The following is a 21803-nucleotide window of genomic DNA, read 5'->3' on the forward strand; positions in this document are numbered from 1 at the left end:
TTTCTTAAAATCTTCTACTACCTAATTCTTAACTTTTCTCTTCTGTGCAGACACTGTGCTGTAGAAGATGCACTATTACCGATACTCTAATGCAGAAGTCAGCTGTTGGTACAAATACCTGCTCTTCAGCTACAACATTGTCTTCTGGGTGAGTACGAAATGTGGAGACTGAAATAATTTATTAACTTCCTTCCTCTGTTCAAGAGAACAGGCTGAAATATTTCCCTGAAAGCAGGAAGATGATATATGGTATGTCCCAGGTGTTTTGGAATTGAAGAAGCCTATGCCATGTGAGAAAGTAATTGTTATTGAAAATTATATAGATACTGATTCCTCACAATCTTTCCTTTCCTTTCCCCTTCTTCCTGTCTTATCTTCTGTGTGAAGATAAAGGACTGAAGCAGATAAAACTGGTTTTCTTGGTTTTGTTTTTTTATGAAGAAAGGAAAGATCTGCTTAAAGGATTTGTCAAAAGAAAATAGTATAGTCTCTACTGTTGTTGACAAGGCCTCTGTCTTTTGAATGATGGAGGCCATTAAATGCTGGTTGTGTCTGCGCAAAGGTTAAAGCTACCTTTAAGTACACTTAAGTGGTATGTTAAAGTGCTTCCCTGTTAGGAGAAGTCTCTCTTCTAATATTTCCTTTGAGATCATCTTTGAGGTCTGTGTTGGGGTGGTGTAGCTGTAAATACACTATACAGAAGAGAATAAAGGAACTGCCCCAGAGATATGTCAACAGCTGGCATTACAACATAGTCAAGACCTTAAATGTCATGCTCTGTGGGCAGCAAAATTATCTGATACTGTCTTGAAACACTTAGCAAGCGACTAGCCTGCCTGTAATGTTTGTTTCAAATTGTGAATGTGAAAAGGGTGCAAAACCAAATGTGTGGCTTTAGATGTGTAAGAGGGTCAAGATCACTGGAGCATGTACCTACCTTGGAAAAGAAGGCTATTCAAAGGTTAGTGCATAGGGTTGCATTGGAAATAGTTAACATGTCTGTGAAGGTAAGGATGCAGTTCAGATAAACTTGATCATTCTTTCCAGAACTTGCAGGTGAAATGTTAAAAGTTCACACCTGCAGTCATAGAAACTGCATTCATGGAAAGACATGGGTAGTCATGGAGAAGTGTAGAATCAGTGACTTGCCTGGATTAATGTTCTGATTCAGAGTTGAAGTATTTCTTTAGAACAGGCTACCCATACTAAGATGTTTAGATTTTTTCAAAGCCAAAAGGATCAGATAGTAAGAATGAAAGTATGGTATCTGGTTGAAGCAACTTCTTTAAGAGTAAAAATTGAGAATTGATTCTCCTGATCCTGACTTACCTGAGATAAGTAGGCATGCTAGAGAAGATTATATTGACTCTATTTGTTTACTGTGATTCCTTAAACCATGTCAACTTTTTACTACCTAAAATTTCAGATACACAGAATCTAAATACCCAAATCTGTATTTAACTTCAGTAAAAAAAGGGATTTTGTATCTGAACGTAAATTGCAGACTGCAGAATCTTGTTCATGCTTGTCAAAAATGACTTGGTATTTTGCTTGATTAACCCACATAAACTTCTGGTAAACTTAAGTTGGCATTTCTGCACGTTTTGGCTGCATGGCGGTATTTAAGGTAGAAAATAAGCTTTTTGAAAGCTGCATGTATGATGGACAAAACTCTGAATTAATTTAGAATCATGGAGAAGTCTAGCTTTGGAACAAACCATCAAATGGAAGGCTGGGTTGGATAGGGCTTTGAGCAACCTGGTATAGTGGAAGGTGTCCCTGCCCATGGCAAGGGAGTTGGAATGAGATGATCTTTAAGGTCCTTTCCAACCCAAACCAGTCTGTGATTCTGTGAACTTCTGGAGGTCATCTGGCCTAATTTTCTGTTGAAAGCAAGACCCGTAGGGTAGGAAATCACTGCTCAAAGAGAAGAGCTGGGAGTCTTGTGAGCTTTTTACTCGTCAATTTTCTGCTGTCTTCAGCCTAATAAGAATGTTAGATGGCCAGGTAATAGTGAGACTGCAATGTTTGGGTATTGTTGAAAACCACAGAACTTTTTGCTGCTGTCACTGCCTCTTGTTTTAGTGCAACGTTTTAACATGGTACTGTAGTATTAAGCCACAGGGCAGTTTATCCTTGTGTGGATAACAGGGCAGAAAAGACGTGTGGTTTGTGTAGTAAGGGTTAATTGACCACAATATTGCTATAGTGCAAATGTTCATTAGTGATGATTTTTTTCCTCCTAGGAATTGAGGATTCCCATCATGTCCTCGTGTCAAAAAGTATGTGCTCAAAGGCCACCAGCTCTGTAGTTATTTTTCTTCTTCTATATAGTACAGCTTTCATATACCTCTAGTGGGGTGTGGTGCAATGAAAAGTAGTATTTGTCAAGGTGCTCTGGTTTTCAGAGAAATCACTTTGTAACTGGGTGGGTGCTCTTCAGCAGATAGTGTGGGGGCATGTGAGATATTGACAGACTCTTCTGTTCATGAATATATTAGGATTGTTCTAGACCTCTACTTTTTCTGGTAAGTGTCTCATGAAGTGGAGTCTACTACTGTTTTTGATGGGTAAACAACCTTTGAAAAACTGAAATTGTCTTTACTGGGAAGACTATGAAGAATTTGCCTCTGCTTTTTCACAGGAATTAGTTTTGCCTCTTTCTATTTTCTGTTTTATTCCCTGCAGAGTCACTACATTTCACTTTTTAAAAATTTCTTTTTTTACGGTATTCTCTTGAAATTAATGATGAAGATCCAAGGATTTTTCTTTTCCTTAAAGAATCATTTTTAAAGAAGTGATGCAGAAAAAATGAGGAGAATTTGAAATACTGCTTGTGTGTTTCAGCTGATCTGTTGGCCGGAGGAACTGGTTTTCTGAAGAGGTACTAGTAATCTTGGTAGCTTGCTCAAGGAACAATCTGAGGCTTCTGCTCAGAAGTTATTATCAGACTGACCTAGTAAATTATGTGTAACTACAGCTGTTTTGATAAGAGTTAGGCACCTTTAGTTGTAGAACAAGCTATGTAAATGTTGTGTAGGAGGGTAGGCACTCCTACAGGCAGCACACAAGTCATTTAGCTGACTCGGTGATTCAGGAGCCTATGACGTCCTGCTGGCTGGGATGAGTAGCCTAACAGTCTCTTTACTTGGACAAATCCATTGTGTATGGAACAAAGTAAATTTTCTACGTGCATTAAAAGAACTGAAGGATTACAAAATCAGATAGGAAATGTAACCATGGCTTGAAAAAAGAGCGTTTAAGGAGGGAATGTTACTCTTGTTTCACTTTTCTTGGCTTGCAGGACAGGTGCTTGTGGGAGCTTGTTTTGTGAGTGTTTGTGTCAGCGAGGGCGGCCACTACATAATGGGTATGAGGGATGGTATTTAGATAGATGTGCAGCCAGCCTTTTGCCCATTTCAGTTGTTACTGGAGGTATGATGGTAGCTCACCTGTGTCTCAACTCATGACACAGTTTATTCACAAGCCAGGTAATTTGCATGTCAATAAAGTTACATTTGTTCTTCTGTCAGGGTTACTAAAGATGCATGTTAACTTCCCTGTTGTAGTTCTAAAGATAGTATCAGTGACTGTATAAACTTTAAAGCATATGGTGACCTAATAGTTTACAGAATATTTAACCTTAGTGGGTGGTTACTTTTCTTCAGTTTGTGTCGTGTTTCAAATAGAGTTCACGTATATTGCTGTGGAACAAAATATTGAACTCAAAGGACAAATATTACTATTTTAATAATGGTAAGCTCACAGTTTAATCATCCTTTAGAAATCTGTAAGTCTTCATTCTTTGGAATCTCTTTTTTCAGATGTGGAACTTGGCAATAGAATATTCAGTTCTGATGGCTTTGAGTTAGTTGTGTATGACTGGCTTGCAAAATCACTTCTTTATTCTTTGTGCTTGGCTTTCTATTGTAAGAAAGAGAATGGAGGTCATAGGAAGGCTCAGTCTTCCTAGGCATGATGTTAATGTGGGATTACTTTATTTCCATCTTGCTTTTTAAGCATGCTAGTAAGATTTAACTTCTCCAAGTACAATTGTTTCAATGAGTAGTGATGAGGCAGTATTGCAACCATTAAGATAGCCCTGCAGGGAGTGCTCGGAAGTTTAAGTGAAATTACCCTATTACAGCAAGGCTGGACCCCCTTTTGAGTTTTAAAGCTTTTTATTTTTTTTGGTCAAATAGCTTCATTTTTCATGATGAAATCAAAAGACTGCAGTAATACAAGGTGAAGAGCTTGGTTCTGGCACCTTTCTGTTCTGAGTCATTTTGCAATTGAGTGTGTCCTGTGAAAGCCTCAGTGGAGAGAGGAGGCAGGGGGTGCACAGGGGAGTGCAGGGGTGCCCTGTCTTGGGGTGCAGCACTGCTGTAGACCTTCCCAAGTGCAGGCTGGAAGGCACAGGGAATAAAAAGGTGGTGCCTCAGTCGCCTGTCTCTGGTATTTGCTTCATTGTCTCCAGTTGAAGGATTTTTTTTTTGGGGTGGTCCAAGAATTGCACTTCAGCCAGGACATGGCTGTTTTAATGAAGGATTGCATGTGTGCTCTGCCAAAGCCTTTTAGATTGCATGTGAGCTCACTGTCTCTCAGGTGAATTGAGAGGAGAGGGTAAAATGGCTTTCAGCTGCTGTGATCTTGATTTATCTTCTAATGGTCTGTAGCTTTGTGTGTGGCTCTTAAGGGAGATAAATACAACTTTTCACTCCTGCTCTAGGAGATGTGGCATTGTTTCCTTAAACATGATGATGAAGGACAAAAATTCTCCTAAGTTCTGGAAAAGAATTCTGAGCTCGTTTTTGAAAAGTAAGAGGAGACCTAGGTTAGCATAAGACTTTCTTGGATTTTGCAGTGTATGTTGTTTTTCAGAAAGATCTAAAACAGCAAGACTGTGCCAGGAAGAGGAGAGAATCCACCACCAGGTGGTTTCCTGACCTTGAGAGGAAAAGTCTGGGAAGAGACAAGGGTAGGAAGGAAGGGCTGTAGGCTGCTGATTGCTCCAGCATGGGTGGAGCTACTGTAAAATAGGATTGTCCGGGGATGGAAAAAGTGTTCTCTGAGAGTAACGTTTTGTTTTCACAAAAACGGAGAACGATAGGAACGCATTTGCCACTGCTTCTAATCAGACCTTGTGGCAGACTGACCCAAAATAAGTTTGTGTGCAAGAATTATGTTTAGCTGCAACCTAGATTTGAGAAACAAATTAGACTTGTTTTCTCAGTAGGGTGATTCTAATAGTGTAGTCAGAGGAATTCAGAGTGTGTTTGGGAGCAGATAATGCTTAAGCTAAGTGGCCTTGTGCATGGTGTTTGTGACTTGGTGTCAGTATTGTATGTTTCCTGAGCAGAGCTTGCAGCTCAATGCGGTATGTTAATAAAGTGCATTTTTCAGTTCTAAAGCAGGAAATGACCAAATGCTGGTTACTGGTTTTAGTTTCCTGTTCAAAGGGGTACAGTTGAGCTGCTTTGTGTATGTTTCCATCTAACCTTTCATGTCATATCTGACTTAAATGACTCTACGACATAGAAGTAAATTGGCTAGTCCCATTTATTCTTGCTTACATGTCATCCACGTTCTGATGAAATGTGAATTTAAAATGCCTCTCTCTTGAAATAGCTGACTTGCTCACTTTCACCCTGGGAACATTTTTGGTTAGCATCACTACTTCTTAGCTGCCTGTTCTCCTGTTCACATGGCCAGTTAGTTCAGTGACCTGATGAAAGTTAAAACTTTTCTTTTCAATTCAGGCTGCATTAGTTCCCTGGTCTGCTTCATAGCAGTCACTTGAATGCCTGTGTGCAAGGGTGGTAAAGAGAGGGTATTTTCCTGGTGCTAATTCTTTGTAGAACGCTGTATTGGGTATGCTCAATTGTGCTAACTTCTGAGGTAGTTTTATCACCATGGTGTGTTTTACAGTAGTTTTCAATGAGAGGCTTACTTGCACATGGTATTTAAAGCAAAGAAATCTCATTTGGTTAAATAACTTACCATTTTACTTCCTTGCAAATTGGTTGTCTTGGTAATTGTGCCTGTAAATGTAGCGGCTTATGGCTTTGTTTCTTCTGCAAGTACATCATACTTCACTCTTTTTTGCTAAAGAAACCTAATGTATGTGGTTTGGCTGCTTCTAGTGAGAATTATGAATCACGTGTGTCTTAGCTGAATTAATTTTTGGATTTATCCATGTTGATTCTATGAGACTAAGTTTATTTTTCTGCTGATAAACTCTTGTTTTAGCTTGCATGGGTACTCATAGAAATAACTTTGCAAAAAGTGTAGTTTTGTGAAACTGCATTTTATAAAAACATGAGAGCATTGTTTTTGTTCAGAGGTGAGAATGAAGCATGCTAGTGAAAAATCTTCTTAAGAATTTATTACAACTTAATTATGATGGTAATTATAATGAAAGGCAGCCAGTCTGAAGAGGGCACCCTGTTTGTATATTCACTAGCACAGTATTAGTGTTACACTAACATTAGTTTGTATACAGAGTGTGAAAGATGTGTCTTCCCAATTATTTTTTCCTCACTTTTTTAGAAAAAGTTCCCAAAGATGCAGCTGTGAAATAGCTGTCTACTGTGTAATATACCTTGATTACTGCAAATTGTACCAGCTGGCTTCACCTGTCTCCCAGTGTTCCTGGAGTGTTTGGAATGAGAAGGGGTGAAGGATGCATCAATTGCATGCACTGTGTAACTTAATGACATACAAGTTTGACTATTGATATTTTTTTCTGTTTTGCTTCTTCATCTGAAAATCACTAGGTTAAGATTTGGGCGTAATCTGGGTCAAAATTCTGTTTATACTGATGTGGTTTTTAATAGTATTTTTAAAGTTGTGCTTTGATCCAAATCATCACTTTAAATGTTCTTAGCTTATTCAGAGTCTGAGATGAGTAGTCATTGTGCTGTTGCTTATTAAGAAACATCTGGAAATTTGACTTATTTAGCACTGTTTTACCCAGTTGTAACTCTCTCCATGTATTAGTAGTAGATTTGATTGATTAATCTGTGTGCGTAAGCCCTGGAATGCGGCATATAGTACTTCATGCCTAGACAGAAGTGTCTAACATCATTTGAGTAATCTTTACAGAATGACAGGAATGACACTTGCAGCCTCTTTTGGCTTTCCTTTCCCCCACTCCCCCCCCAGCAGAGTAAACCCAGAACAACTTCATTTGGCCTTAGTGCAGTTCAGAGTCAGCAGTCAGTGAACCCAGCGGTACTTAAAATCTACACATGTATTTTCCTGTGTGACTCTAAGAGGGTCCCATTTTTGCTTCTTGGCTGTGCCGTGGGGAATTGCCTGTGATGCCTGTTTAGTTCATGGGAGGTGCTGCATTTCCTAGAGGAAAGGGCCTCTTTTTCAAGGTGTTTTTCCGTTACTGGGTTTTGCATGTCAATGTGTATAAGGCTTGGGCTGGGAAGGAGCAACCTCAGTCCTTTTTATAGGATCATAGAATCATTTAGGTTGGAAAAGACCTTTAGGATCATCAAGTCCAACTGTGAACCTAGCACTGCCAAGTCCACCACTAAGCTATGTCCCTGAGTGCCACATCTACACATCTTTTAAACACCTCCAGGGTTGGTGACTCAACCACTTCCCCGGGCCTGTTCCAATGCTTGACAACCCTTTCTGTGAAGAAATTCTTCCTAATATCCAATCTAAACTTCCCCTGTCACAACTTGAGGCCATTTTCTCTTGTCCTATCACTTGTTATTTGGGAGAGGAGACTGACCCCCACCTTGCTACAGCCTCCTTTCAAGTGGTTGTAGAGAGCGATCATGTCTCCCCTCAGCGTCCTCTTCTCCAGGCTGAACAACCCCAGCTCCCTCAGCTGCTCCCCACCAGACCTGTGCTCCAGACTCTTCACTGGCTTTGCTCCTTTTTGGACATGCTCCAGCCAGCACCTCAGTGTCTTTTAAGGTTACATGGACATAGCAGGGTAGAATGCCATTTTAAGTAATGAGGGGGAGCTGCCCTCAGTTTGTAGAGAGATCATTTTAGTTTGATTATTGAAGTTGGATATTAAAGGCAAACTGCCTGAGAATGGAGAAAAGGAATAAAAGGCTAGAACAAGGATCTCTTGCTTCATGTGGATTAATATAATTCATAAATATTTATTATGCAAACATGAATTGGTGTGGAGTTTGTATATTGTCAATTAAATTTGTTGCTTATTGAAAGTAAGTGGATGGACCATTACTTCAGCTTAATTCAAAAGGGCTTAAGGTAAGGATTCAGAAGACAAACTGTATCTAATTAGAGAAGAGACTAATATAACAAGCCTTGACACTGAGAAGTTATGAAGAGTCAAGCATGGCTACTGTCTGGGGTGGCAGCATAAAATGACTAAATAGGGAATAACCTCAAAATGCATTAAATACTCTGAAATCTTCATTAGTGTGCAGGCAAAAGGTTTAGAGCAAGTCATTGGGACAAGGATAACTCCCACTTGCATGCTGCTTTGTGGAATTGTTAATTTGGTACTGTTTGCTTCTTGAGTAATCACGAATAATAAAATTGAAATACTTCTTTAAAGTAGTTTATAAAATGCAAGAGTACTGTGGAATAAAAGCACTCTAAATCCTTTTTGCGAGAGATTGACTCATGGGGATGAATGTCCCATTACTATTGTTTGAGATTACAGACAATATTTGTTTTACTTGACCAACAGTGCTGCTGGCTTAAGTGTTTTGAGAATGTGTTGATTAGTATACCTAATTCATTTTTTCTTTTGTTTTAGCTGGCTGGGGTGGCCTTCCTTGCGGCTGGTCTGTGGGCATGGAGTGAAAAGGTAAGGTTAGAAATGACTGGTTTTACTTTGTTTGGTGGCTGCCCTCTCCTGCCCCAGTAAAACTGCTTCCTCAGGAAGCAGCAGAGGTTAAATGTAGCATCTGAGCTCAAGGCCGTGTTCAAATGATCTAAACTGAGTTTAGTTGGAGTTTCATTCTTGTCCCTGATCAGGTGTTAAGCTAGCCCTTGATGTTTAGACCTTTTTTGCAAACTTGTAAGAGCAGGATGCTAGGGAGAATTTAATCTTTATTCATAATCTTTATGAACAGGTTCTTTTTTGAAAGCATGTTTTCTAAAATACAGTTCTACCTACCTCTTTTTATTAAAAACAGGAAACATTTGGGAAGACTGTAAAAGATATCTCTCTTTATATTAAAAAAAACACAACCACACACTAAAAAACCCCATGGATCTTTGGGACCATCTTTCTGAAATATTCCAGTCTTCAGGCTCTCTATCTTCTACTTTACTCCCCATGGACTTGCTTAAGTGATTGTCTCCATGTAGAGGAACAAAATTGGAGAATATGTCTAGCTGAATAACACACTGATTTTTGCAAAGGTTTCTTTCAACTGAATAACTTCCTCAATCAGAGGAAATCTGTGTGGGCATGTACCTACAGAGTTCTCTTGTTACAAGAGAAGAGATGATATAGGTATGGAAATGAATGGTTCACACGCTTGTTATGAATGTAAAAGCATGGCTTTAATATGACTGTGAGCAGTAGGAAAAAGTGACAATTACTAGCAGATTTACTGATCTGCATCTTAATTAACAGTGGAGGGCAGGTGCCCTCACTGTTCGGTTGTGCTGCAGTGTAGGAACACTTTAATTACCATTGCAGTGTAATATTTCCTTAATCAGAGTACTTATATGCAGCAGCTGCCCACTTACAGAGAGGTTTTGGGATTCCTCCACTTTTTGAAAGTGAGTTTTATGATGATCTTAATGCTGAGGTATTTATTCTTCTTCTCCCTGCTCCCTATGTGTGTGCACGTGTTCTCACAACTAGATTAGTCATATTATTGATACATAGTAAGCAGCCTATCTCCACACAGAGATGCATTTACTGCATATTCTGTTTCTGTAAAAGGGTTTTCTTTCCAACCTTTAGGGAGGGTGTTGAACTTTTCTTGAACTTATATACTCTCATGTTCAGACATTATCTTCTGTTCTTTAAAGAAGCACATAGGATCTATGTGGTTGGAAGTCACTAGCTCACAAATGCCTTCATTTGCCAAATGGACTTTATGGTACACTGAAGTTACTAAAAGGCAAAGACAGACTCTTTCTGTCTGTTTCTTAAATTTTACCTGAACTATTTCTACTCTGTCCTATCTTGCAAATAAATGCTTCAAAGCTTTTCCTGTGGTTCTGAACTTCTGAATGACTCATGAAATCTGTACGTTGTTTTTCATGTCTGTTCTGTGCTGTGTGGATAGTCACCATACTTAGTGCCATTCTTCAGCCATAGTGCTTGTATGGATCTGTTTACAACTCAACATCTTGGTGAACAATAGTTAGGAAGTAAGAGAAAAAACATTCCAGAAGCTGTGCTGCAGTGATAAACCCAAAGATAAACTACAAATTCTGGAAAGTTTGAACATCCTCTCTTAGTGCAACATGAAGTACATTGTGTCCCTCTAACTTCTCTGTTTTTTCTTGTCTTTTTTTTAAAATAAGACTACACTTCAGATTGATTCCTTAGCAATATCTTTTTCTGGATGTAAATCCTGTGAATCTCTTTTAGCTGATAATATATTGAAATGAGAATCCTGGTTTGTGAGAAATGTTGAAAATACTAGATGTAAAAATGTTACTGATACTGATTTGTGTTACCTGTTTGAGTCAAATCCAGGGTCTTTAATTGGTATATCTAATTGGCGTATCCTTGTGATCTCATAACTGGGTTTTGTTATTCTGAACAGTCACATAAAAGTTAAATTGCATAAAATATTGAAAGTCTACACAATAAAAACTGGATAGGTGTTAGTATCTGTCACCCAAGAGATGTTGCAAAAATCACTAAGAGAAAGTAAATTATAATAAACTGTTAATAGAAGCAAGGTGAATAATACTGAGCCCTCTCATCAGGGAAACAGGTTTTTATTAGTTAAAACCATTTCAAGAAGGACACAAAGGAAAATCTGGGAAACTAGAGGCTAGTCAGCCAAACTTCATTCTAGCAAGTTCATGGCTAATGACAAATCGAGACAGAGCAGTCAGTCTACTTCAAAACAAACCTGTTATTTAGAGAGACTTTAGGAACATGGAGAAATGGATGGACAGGAATATTATGAAAGTTTATTAAAAAAAAAGTAAATGCAAAATCTTGTGCCTGAGATGGAGTAACCCTGTGCATCAGTATGGGCAGGGAGTTGACTGCCTAGAAAGCAGCTTTGTGAGGAAAAAAATGTGAGCTCCTGTTGATCAGTAAGTTGAATATCAGGTGTGCCCGCATGTCAAGGCCAACAGGGTACTGGGCTATATTAGCACCAATGTGGCAGTGGTTGAGGGAGGAGCTTCCTCCAACAGTACTCATCACACTTGAGGCTGCATCTGGAGTACCATGTCCGCTTTTGGGCTCCCTGTGTCAGGTCTTTTCTAATCTTAGTGTACTTATTCTTTAGTCTCCTGATCTTTGTGCTCAGAGGTATGTAAACTATCTAAAGGTATATGTGCATGTAACCTGTGTTACAATCAGTGGCAGTGTGATATTGTGACAATCAACATCCAGTTGACAGAACTTCATTATAAGAAATCAACTCTGTCCTTGTCAGATATATCTTGTAGTTTCCATACTAGGGTGTCTCAAAACAGTAACTGGTTTGGCATTTGTTAATGGGCTGTATTAGAGATTATTTTTTTTAAGACAATCCATGTTTGCCCTCTGCCAGCTCACTTCAGTTGAGACAGTGGCATAATGCTTACAAACATCAAAAGAAAGTGGAAAACAAGTTAATCATGTACCATTGAATGCTTAATTCACTGAGTGACTGAAAGGAAGACTTAAAGGCTGAGTTTTGTTCTTGGATCTTTTTGACACTGACTTCAGGTACCAGACTTCATTTCTGTATATCTGTAAGAAATCTAGGTGCTGTTGTAAAGGGCAACCTGAGCTTCAAAGAGCTTTTACCATCCTGCAGATGGCACAGGCAGAAGCATCCTTAGAGAGATGAGTAAGGTGGAATGAGATAGTCCCCTGAATTAATTCTCTGGTTTACTTCCTTCAGGATTTTTCACTTAACATCTTTTGTTAGGCAAAAAAAAAAAAACCACAAACTTCTTTTCAAAAGAGAATTTTGTAAACATAAAATGTGAACATGAAGAAACTGTTGTGAACCAGCAACATTTGATGGTGAATAACAGAGCCCAGTTCCTGCCAGCTTTTGTTCATAACATGCTTTGATCAGAGGAAGTTTTCTTTCAAAAGGTGTTGCTTGAGCAAGTGAGATTGACTGGAAAAAAAAAATGTTTGAGTTTGGTTGTGATAAGGAGACAGCTGGAAATAGTTGTGAAAGCTTCGACATCCTGGTGATGCGGTGTTTGATTTCATAGTGTATTAGTTCTACAAAGACACTGAATTAGCCTAGCTAATCTTGGCATGTCTTACTTGATTGTTGGGTCCGAGCCAAAGTTTGATTAGGTGGAACTCTCATAATTAACCCAGTAGACCAAGTTTGATAGTTAGCTATGAGGTCTTACAGTTAGTAAGAATGAAATGTGTCTAAGAATGGAAATGTGTCACTGGTGACACCAACTGGAGAAGTCTTTGCTTCTCAAGACTTTTTGAATGGTGAGAAATCTATAAACCATGAGCCCTTTTAACAGGCTATGTCAGCTGTTAGTCACCAGCTATTGCAAAGCAATTCTGAATTCTGCTGTTCAGTTGGTTTTCTTTTCATCCATTCAACCAGTTTTGGTAAAAACTCTATTGCCTTGCTGTTGCCAAATTAACACCTCTAACAAGATCTGTCATGGAACACATTATGAAAGAAGATGGGCTGCTGTGTATCACTATAGTACTGTTAATCACTGTCTTTTCATCAGCTGATGAAATTTCTCCATGTGCATGTTTTCTTCTAATGCTGTATTTTGAAGCCATTATTTTAAAGTAAGTGTTTAAATACAAAGCGATATTGTTTTTTCCAAGGTATTATCTTATGGTGTATATTCTTTGCACTTAACTCTAGCACAGATACCTGAGTAGCAAGATGAGAATTTACATTCCCTTGACAGAATTAGACATTACGTTGAGTGTCTCCTGATATTTTTCTCTTACGCTAGATGCAGTTAGTTTGAGAATATACTTTATAAAGAATAAAACAAAAGATGGTAAACGTGTAATTATGGGACATTATACTGGGATAGTTTTTGTTATTTCTCTGTTTTAAAGGGAAAGTATTTCCTTATTAAAGTATTCTATGTATTGTTGATGAGTATATGATGAACACTGAGACAATTGCAAGGCTGCCTGGATGTCCCTACAAATTGTTCTCATTAAGAGTTTCAACTGTTTGTCCCTTTTGTCTTCTGCATGTTGCATATTGTTCTTGCACATTACATGTAAAGTTTGTATTATATGTATTTGATGGGATTTTAATGGTAGCTAGTATATAAACTTAATTTCTTTAAAATCTAATCTAGAAATGATAAGGACTTCACTGTGTTAGCATTACATTTACACAGACTTAGAAATTCTGTCCTCAGATGTAGGCAGACAGACTTAATAGGCAATATTATCGTCAGGATAAGTGGTGTCTCTGGATTGTTACCAAAAAAGAAAATGCAGTTTGCCTAATTTAGCAGCAGTAAGTATCTTATAGGGAATAGATAACTTCTTTTGGTGTAAGAATTTTACCTGGGGTGAAAGGGGAACATTTAGACTGTACTTCTGTATTTTTGCAAGATTTTGGAGGAGTGTTCCTAAGACTCTTCAGCACTAGAAGGGGTATAATGACAGTGTTGAGAGGAAAAATCTGTTTCCCTTGAAAACTGAAGCAAGATTTTGTTCCCCTCCCTTAGTGTCACCCATAATTTTTTTTGTAGTTAGAATGTCTCTCTTTCTGCCACCTAAACGTTAGGATTGGAAAAACTAGTTTAATTTTTTTAAAGACTGAAATAGGAGCACCCTTCTGATTGATGCATTTCAAGTTAATGTAAAGCATTAATTCTTTTGTCTTTCAACTGAATATTCATTTTGTTTCTAGTATTGAGCTTTTGGCACCATCTTGTGGAAGCTTGTTTGGCAAATAGACCTAGGAGAATGTAATTGGAGAAGCTGACTGCATTGGATTTACTTATTAAAATAATTAGTAGCTATAACTTTGCATTAGTACTTCCTCTGCTAGGGTGAAGAAAATTGGTATTGCCAATAACTATTTTACAACAAGACTTTTCTCTGTGGGCTGCTGTTGGCAAGCTCAAGGGTTTGCCACCAATTTGTTTGGAATTATGTGGAAATCATTGAGACCCAGAAGGAATGTTAAATGAAAAACATGCTTTTAGTGGTCACCTTTTTCTGTTATCATGTCTTTCTTTTTCAGGGTGTATTGTCTGATCTGACGAAGGTGACTGGTCTTCATGGTCTGGACCCAGTGGTGCTTGTCTTAGTGGTGGGAATAGTGATGTTTACTTTGGGGTTTGCTGGTTGTGTAGGAGCACTGAGAGAAAACATCTGCCTCCTGAAGTTTGTAAGTAACATCATCATATGAGTGGCTTATGTGTGTGAAAGCTGGGAATGATGGGTGGAGGACTAGTGACAAAGACAGGTAATTAATTTATAGAATTTGGTTTGTTACAATGTAAATGGTAAACTTACTTCTCTGGTGAGCCTCTGAGTAATGGTATTAAAAGCAGTGTGGGTTCAAACCTATGTATATTTTCCCCTTTCTGGAAAATGTTTCTTTCCTTTTTCATTCATGCTGCTATACAGTGATGTTATTATAGTATGTATACCAGAATATAACATTGTGTATGTAATATCATAAAATACGATGTTCTGGAACATTGAGTCAGTTAAGAATTACTGAGAGGAGACAGTATAGTGGCTTAGGGGAAACAAAATACCTTAAAAACTGTAAAAATTTCTTCTAAATATTTGGTGAGCAAAACTTGGGGACCTCATTGACTGATGTGAAATCTCTTAAATGGTTGGTTTTATACTGAAGCTGCTTCTTTGCTTTAGATCTGAAATCAGTTAAGCTGGACAAAAAACTATAGAACTGGAAACCATCCAAGAAATAACATCAAGACCACTTTAGCCCTGGGTTTTGCAAATTCTCATTTCTTAATATTTTCACTGCTGTGCATAATGACTGTGGTAAGGTGTTTGTTTTACTGTCGAGTTCAGGTGACCAAAACAAAATGATAACTCTACCTCTTGGGGGTTTCTTTACATTGTATTCTTATTTAACAGGGTGTGTTTTCACAGTATCTGTGTCTCTGTGGTGGAGTTGGAGTAGGGTTGCATTCAAAATGAATGGAAGTTTTCTAATTTAGGCCTTTTTTTTTTACAGTTCTGTGGAGCAATTGTGTTTATATTTCTGCTCGAGCTGGCAGCAGCAGTTCTGGCTTTCCTGTTCCAGGACTGGGTGAGAGACAAGGTCAAGGAATTCTTTGAGAATAACATTAAATCCTACCGAGACGATATTGACCTCCAGAACCTCATTGATTCGCTACAGAAAATCGTAAGTTCATACTCTGTCACTTCTTTCATGCACTCTAGGAGAATATGTAGATCTGGAAGTTTTCCTTTTTGTTACAGATTTATCATATTCTGTAGCTAATGGTGCCGTGTTACAGATGTACTTTTGCTCTTTCTGCATTAAAAGCATCAGGGAGGCAAGATATTTTGAGATACAGTGCTGTTCTGACTGCAAGTGTGGAAGCTGTGCCAAGCATCCATCTGCCTTTTAACCTTCTTGACTTGTTGTTCCCCTGTTCTGATCAGTGTTGCACCAGTTTAAGTGAGAAGCGAGCAACAAAAACCTCTTTATCCTGAAAAAATTGTGCAATGGAACTTTGCTGAGATGCACATCATCTTGAAGCAAAAATGGATTTTTGTTAACTGGGAAAGAAGACTAGCCTCTAGTCAGGCAGTTGTCGAGGAAGACTGAAACAATTTTACACTCTTGTGATCCTGAAATGCTTGGTTACCAGAAGACAGTGATGTGCACCAGGAGATGACAAGGCCTGTGGTAGTAAGGGCCTGGTGACTTTCATTCAGTCAGATGCTTTTGTAATCATGCCTGGGAAACAACCAGTGAGGATGGCTCTTCTGATTTTTATTTATTGTTGTGTGGTTATAAAGAAAAAATATATATTGAGAGAAACAGTGTACATATGTCAGTACTTCATAAAGAGGTAAAATGATTGTCTACTTATATGTTTGTTTTCCCCTTATGAAAGAAGGTTGGTTTTGTCTGTCTTCCATCTTCTAGAGGATCATGTTTAGAAATCTGTCCTCACAGCTTAATTTGATAGCAAAGCACATTTTAGAGTAGATACCAGTTTAGTCAGCTGTATGTTACCAGCAGCTTTTACCTATCCTGCTCATTCACTCTTGTGTGCATTGATATGGAAGCATCCTCTGACTAAGCTGCCTGGATGGATTTCAGTGCTGTTTTGCTTTAGCTTTCAGTGCGAAGGGCAGGCCTCCTTCTGACCATGACCGACACCAGCAATTCTCTGTGTTGTCCATTCTGTTGCTGCTCTTTCTGTTTATCTAGTTTCAGTATAGTCAACCAGGCTAATATGCTAAGCTGATTTACAGTTGAACTCTAGATAAATACTTTTCAATGAAAAGAAAAGGCTAAGCATACTAAAAGGAGTTCACTAGCCAGTTTAACAAGCTAATAAACCTGAAAAAGGGAAGACCAGAAAAATCTCCGAATCAGCCTGTTGATCCGTACCTGAAAGTACTGAGGAAGGAGAGGAGGTATGCAATGCAGATTAGCAAATGTAGTTCTGCAGGGGTTGAACAACAAGGTGCAGCGGTGTGTTCAACTGCATCACTGGAGCCCACCTTCTAAGGAGCCATGCTCTATAGGCTGAATTACCCTGTTCTCAGTATGTGCCTTGGGACTTGGAGAGCTTTTTGTAGGCAGCTCATTGCTCTGGCTAATTATGTTACTTTCAGGTCTGTAAGTGACCTCATAGTCTGTACCTTACTAAGGTAGATTAGCATGTTTAGTGGTTGTATGGCTTTTTACAAAGGTGTAGATGTGTGAGGGCAGAGGGACTAGAAAGACAAAAATGAGCCTCTTTTGCTTTCTTCATGGTAAATGTATTAGTGACTTAAAATCATTGTTTCTTGATGTTTTTTCTATTCTGACCATTCTGTTCAGCTCTTTTTAGTCACATTTCCTGTGAAAACTATGTGTAAGCAATTCTGCTGTCTGTTTGCATTGGACTGTCACAACTTGATGATAACTTCTGAATCCATTTACTGACTTAACGTTTTGGTGGTCTAGCAGACAGATTAATACAAGTTTTGTGAAGATGGGCAGTGGACAGAGGAGAGATACTAGAGATGTTAGAGATACCCAAGATGATGGAACTTCATGACATACCAGGAAAAATCTGTGTGATGGTATAACATTTCAAGTACTCAAATTATAGAGAAAGATTTGCGTCCTTAAATATCCAGGCCAGTAAACTGCAAAGCATAACTTAATAAGAAACAAGCTTTCATTAGTTCCAGGAATTGGACATTCCTTGAAATGTTGGGATTTCTCCAATCTGCAGTTATGGTAATTACATTACATTATTTAGGTCAAGAAAGTTACGTGAAATACTTCTAGAGTTGACTGACCTTTGAGCTTTTGAGACTTTACTAGTTAATTCATTTGAATACAAAAACCTTCTCATTTAAAAGAAAGGAAGTGTATTGACAAATGTTTGGATGCACTTATTACAGTAAACAAGGAGAAGAAAACCTGTTGATTCATGAAGAAATAAGGATGGACTCACAAATTTAAAGAAACGTTTTTCGTAGTTTTTTAGTTGTCTTGGAAATAATGGGGTACAAAACATTTGTATAAACTATTTTGTTGCACCAGTTATGGATGTACGCTGATCGCATCTAGCAATTACATCTAAAGTGATAATTTTCATGATTTTGCGTGTCAAGCTGACATCAATTTCCAGGAGCAGTGTGCTAAATGTATTGCTTCGATTTCATAGAGCCACAGTATTGATTACTGTTTGTTTTTTTAAACTCTGTTGCCATTGATTCTGCACAGCCTTAGAGAAAGTGAAGATGATGAACAAATATCATTGCAGAGAGTTCATTCAGTGGATCAATTGCCTCTAAAATACCCCCGAAAATGCTAAGTGTTTGTTTATCTGTTGCAGAACCATTGCTGTGGTGCCCAAGGTCCAGATGACTGGGACTTTAACATATACTTTGACTGCAGGAGTGAGAGCAAAAGTCGGGAGAAGTGTGGTGTTCCTTTTTCCTGTTGTATACCTGATCCTGCCGTAAGTTGTTTCCTGACTTTGTATTTCTCTGATTTTGTTGGAGAGTTATGAAAGGAAGTACTTCCTGAATAAGGTGTGATGACTAGAGCTTTAAAAGTTCTAAATGAGCAAAAATTACCCTTGTGCAGACAAACTTTTCTCATGCTTCTGTTTCGTCCTTTTTAGAGGCCAAATGTGGAAATCTTGTACAGCTGAAAATACATTGTCACCAGGAATTCAAGCTATTTTTATATGGCTTGAGTCTGCAAGTATTGCTGGCTTATATATATTTTTTTTATTCCTGGTGTGTTGTTTCCTTAAATTTCTGGCCTCTTATCTAGCTTGTAAGGACCTGAGAGTGCTGTCTAACGTGTTTGCCCCAGTTAGAATTAATGTTACACCACCCCTCTGCAAGACAAGGAGGAGTAACTCCATTTGATGGTTTATCAGCAACCAGTAAAGTGCTCATGCACAAGCTCAGTTTAAAGCATTTGAGTCAACTCTCTGGTTTTGGCAAGATTTAGGTGCTTATTGGTTAGATCTGTTTACTAAACTTTAGGAATCTGACCCTTTCAGTGGAAACCAAAATGTGGAGTTAGGAACTAACATATAATACTTTATAATATTAATGGGAATAGCTACAACTCAAGTCAGTCCAGCAGTCTTTGTGCAGAGCAAATAACTGTTGGTAGGTTATACTATGGCTTTTGATTGTATTGGAAATCAGCCAAGGAAAGGCTTTGTCAGGGAAATATTCCATGTTCAGATTCCCCAGTAATTATTTTCTGCTTTAAATTGGCAGTACTATTCCACTGCAGCTTTTTCTGTTGCTGGTGCTGTATTTAAGGAGACAGAAATATGTTTAAATCTTTTTAATACGAGATTCTACACCTAATATTTCAATAGAACTCGCTATGCATTGTGTAAATTGTGCTATAATCGTGTAATAGATACATTTTCATAAGTCTCATACAGAGAAAACAAAAAATGTCTTAAAAGGAATGTCTGCATCTTTGGAGGTGAATGCTGTCATTGGGTTGTATGGTGTTTGTGATCAGGAATGTGTTTATGGTCTTGAGATATGCAACTGGAGTGTTTTGTCTTCAAGACTGGGTATATCTTGGAGCTGGGTTATGTGTGAGACTGAACTATCAACTGAGGGGACTCATGTAGCTTGCAGCTGTTACTTGTTTTAACTAATTGGGATAGCAAGTTGTATAGCACTTGAAATGGTGGAGTTGAAAGGCATTTTCTTGACTGCAGGTGTAAATAAGTCAGACTGGTACCTTTATTGTTACCTCAGTGTTTAGGTGTTGTGAAATAGTGAACATGAAACTGATCTTGGAAATGCAGATGTCTTATCTGTATGCTGGCAGTACAGTTGCTATGCTTCATGTTAAAAAATCCTTGCTAGTTGAAAGCCAAGCAATAGAAGCAGCTGGGATTTCCAGGAAGGATGTTTTCCTGATAGTACGCACCTCTGCTTTGTCATTACTTTTCTTGTGTTCTGCTAGTGCTTTGCTCATTTTTACTAAAAATGCTTCTTAAAATGGTGGGCTCTGACAGTCCTGATTTGTTTGTCTGCGAGTTTAAAAGACAGAGAACTTCATCTGAACAGAAGTGTGTAGAATTCCATTGATTTATTTTAAATCTTTTTTGCTTTGCAGCAAAAAGTTGTGAATACACAGTGTGGCTATGATGTCAGAAAGAAGGTAAGGTGCTGGGATCTTGCTGTCTGTCATGTTCTGTGCTTGCATAGGCAAAACTATGAAAACAGTGGAATTGCTGATAGATATATCAGCTTAAGATTCTGGGAGGTAATTGACTGTGCTACATCATACTACAAGTAGAGTGTGGTAGAGATTTTTGTTTGTTTAAAGTAAACTTGTACTGTGGGAGAGTGGAGAAAAGTGATGGAACAGGTAAAGGGAAAAGTGTGTTTCAAAAAGGGATAGGACTTGCATTTCAAATGTGTGTTGCTGTTCTTAGTTATAATAGTCTAATTCTGATTTTTTTTAATCTGCTAATTCTAAAGTGTTCTAATAACAGGATTTGCAGGAAGATACTAACATCAATGTCTGACATGCCCCAATTTAATCAAGGCATATATGTACTTCTAGAGTCTGGTTAAAAACATTACTGCATGAGTGACCAGTCGTTAGTTTAGCTATATCATGGGATTGACTGATCTTGTAATAAACTTGAGCAGAAAAGTAATATTCTTATTCTTCTCTACATTCAGAACAAGAGTCAATGGGATGACCAGATTTTTGTCAAAGGATGTATTCTTGCTCTTGAAGCTTGGTTACCCCGAAATATCTATATTGTTGCAGGTGTCTTCATAGCTATCTCACTGCTCCAGGTTAGTTGTTTTTGTTATGCTACTTTGAAAAAAGTTTCAATTCAGCAGATACAGACCTGCTGAAAGTAAAAGTAGTTATGGAGAGAAGTAGAGTAAATATTTTGACACTGAATTTTTTTAGGTATGAGAATAATATGGCTGTATGTACTTAAAAATTGATCAGAAAATTGACTGGATCATCCAAAGTTGTCAAATGAATGAAAATGCCTAATTTGTAACTTTAACAATAGGTAAGTGTGAGTGTTAGAGCACTCAGACTTGGCTAAGTGGATTTCTTCCAGCTCTAGGGCATCTACAAGCTTATTTTGAATGCTCCTGAAATGTTACATGAAAACATCTTTTTCTCATAAGCTTTATTTCTTGCAAGAATCTGCTGCCCTTATTACTTTTTAGTAATAGCCATGCTTTGATGGATGATCCTGGCTATGAAATGATATCTAAACCTGCAAACAAGCACCTTGCAGACTGGTGTACATTACAAGTGTGTCATCTCACGAATGGTTTGTTTCTCTGTCTTTTTAGATTTTTGGGATTTTCCTTGCCAGGACGTTGATTTCTGATATTGAAGCTGTAAAGGCAAGTAATGCCTTCTGAATATAAAAGCAGAAACGTGTTGCAAAAAAGTATATTTTACGGTTATTGGTTGGACACCAAGGTGGAAGAAATGCACAGACCATGAAATACTCCTCTTATTGAAAGCCTTATGTGGATTTTACCCTGCTCATGCTTTTTGTTAAAGCTGGTACAAAAAAAAAAATCTCTGAACAGACACCTGTCTACCTTTTTCTAACGAGACAAGTCAGTGCACCAGCATTGATCTGAGGAAGAAATGGAATTTCCCAAGACATTGGCAGAACAGATTTTTAAAGATTGTAGCAAGGAGTTAAGAAATCGCTGTAAAGTCTTTCCTTGAAGGATTACTATGAAGATTGTTCTGTTTTCAATCCCAACTGTCATCAATCTCAAAATGTAATCCTTTCAGAAGGCGTGTTGATTTCTTCAGAGTGTTGAAACCATTTTAATCTCTGCAGTAGACTCATGCAGTCATTTTTTGGCAAGATACCCAGCAATCATAATCGTCGTGGTACTGGAAACTGAAAATAAGAAGTCACAAATTGTCCAGTTCTTTAATTGATTTTTCAATTGTGCGGAAGTAGGGATTTTTCTGTTT

General features: G+C 38.1%; 1 protein-coding gene across 1 annotated transcript; it reads left to right on the forward strand.

The window, feature by feature from the left end:
- Positions 1–67: 67 nt before the first annotated feature.
- TSPAN14 (tetraspanin 14) lies at positions 68–21489 on the forward strand. Its single transcript, XM_009704369.1, has 8 exons — positions 68–148; positions 8759–8809; positions 14355–14501; positions 15327–15497; positions 18166–18291; positions 19938–19982; positions 20513–20632; positions 21155–21489. Exons 1-8 carry the CDS (start codon positions 68–70, stop codon positions 21224–21226), a joined length of 813 nt encoding a protein of 270 aa, XP_009702671.1. The 3' UTR covers positions 21227–21489.
- The last annotated feature ends 314 nt before the right edge of the window (positions 21490–21803 follow it).

Source organism: Cariama cristata, unplaced genomic scaffold, assembly GCF_000690535.1.
Source record: "Cariama cristata isolate BGI_N322 unplaced genomic scaffold, ASM69053v1 scaffold15807, whole genome shotgun sequence".
Taxonomy (NCBI): domain Eukaryota; kingdom Metazoa; phylum Chordata; class Aves; order Cariamiformes; family Cariamidae; genus Cariama; species Cariama cristata.

Excerpts from the sequence above, each read along its gene's own strand:
- TSPAN14 (XM_009704369.1), top strand. The coding sequence starts at position 68 with ATGCACTATTACCGATACTCTAATGCAGAAGTCAGCTGTTGGTACAAA. Across the intron at positions 19,983-20,512 it reads GCTATGATGTCAGAAAGAAG|AACAAGAGTCAATGGGATGA; the intron begins GTAAGGTGCTGG and ends CTCTACATTCAG. Across the intron at positions 20,633-21,154 it reads TAGCTATCTCACTGCTCCAG|ATTTTTGGGATTTTCCTTGC; the intron begins GTTAGTTGTTTT and ends CTGTCTTTTTAG.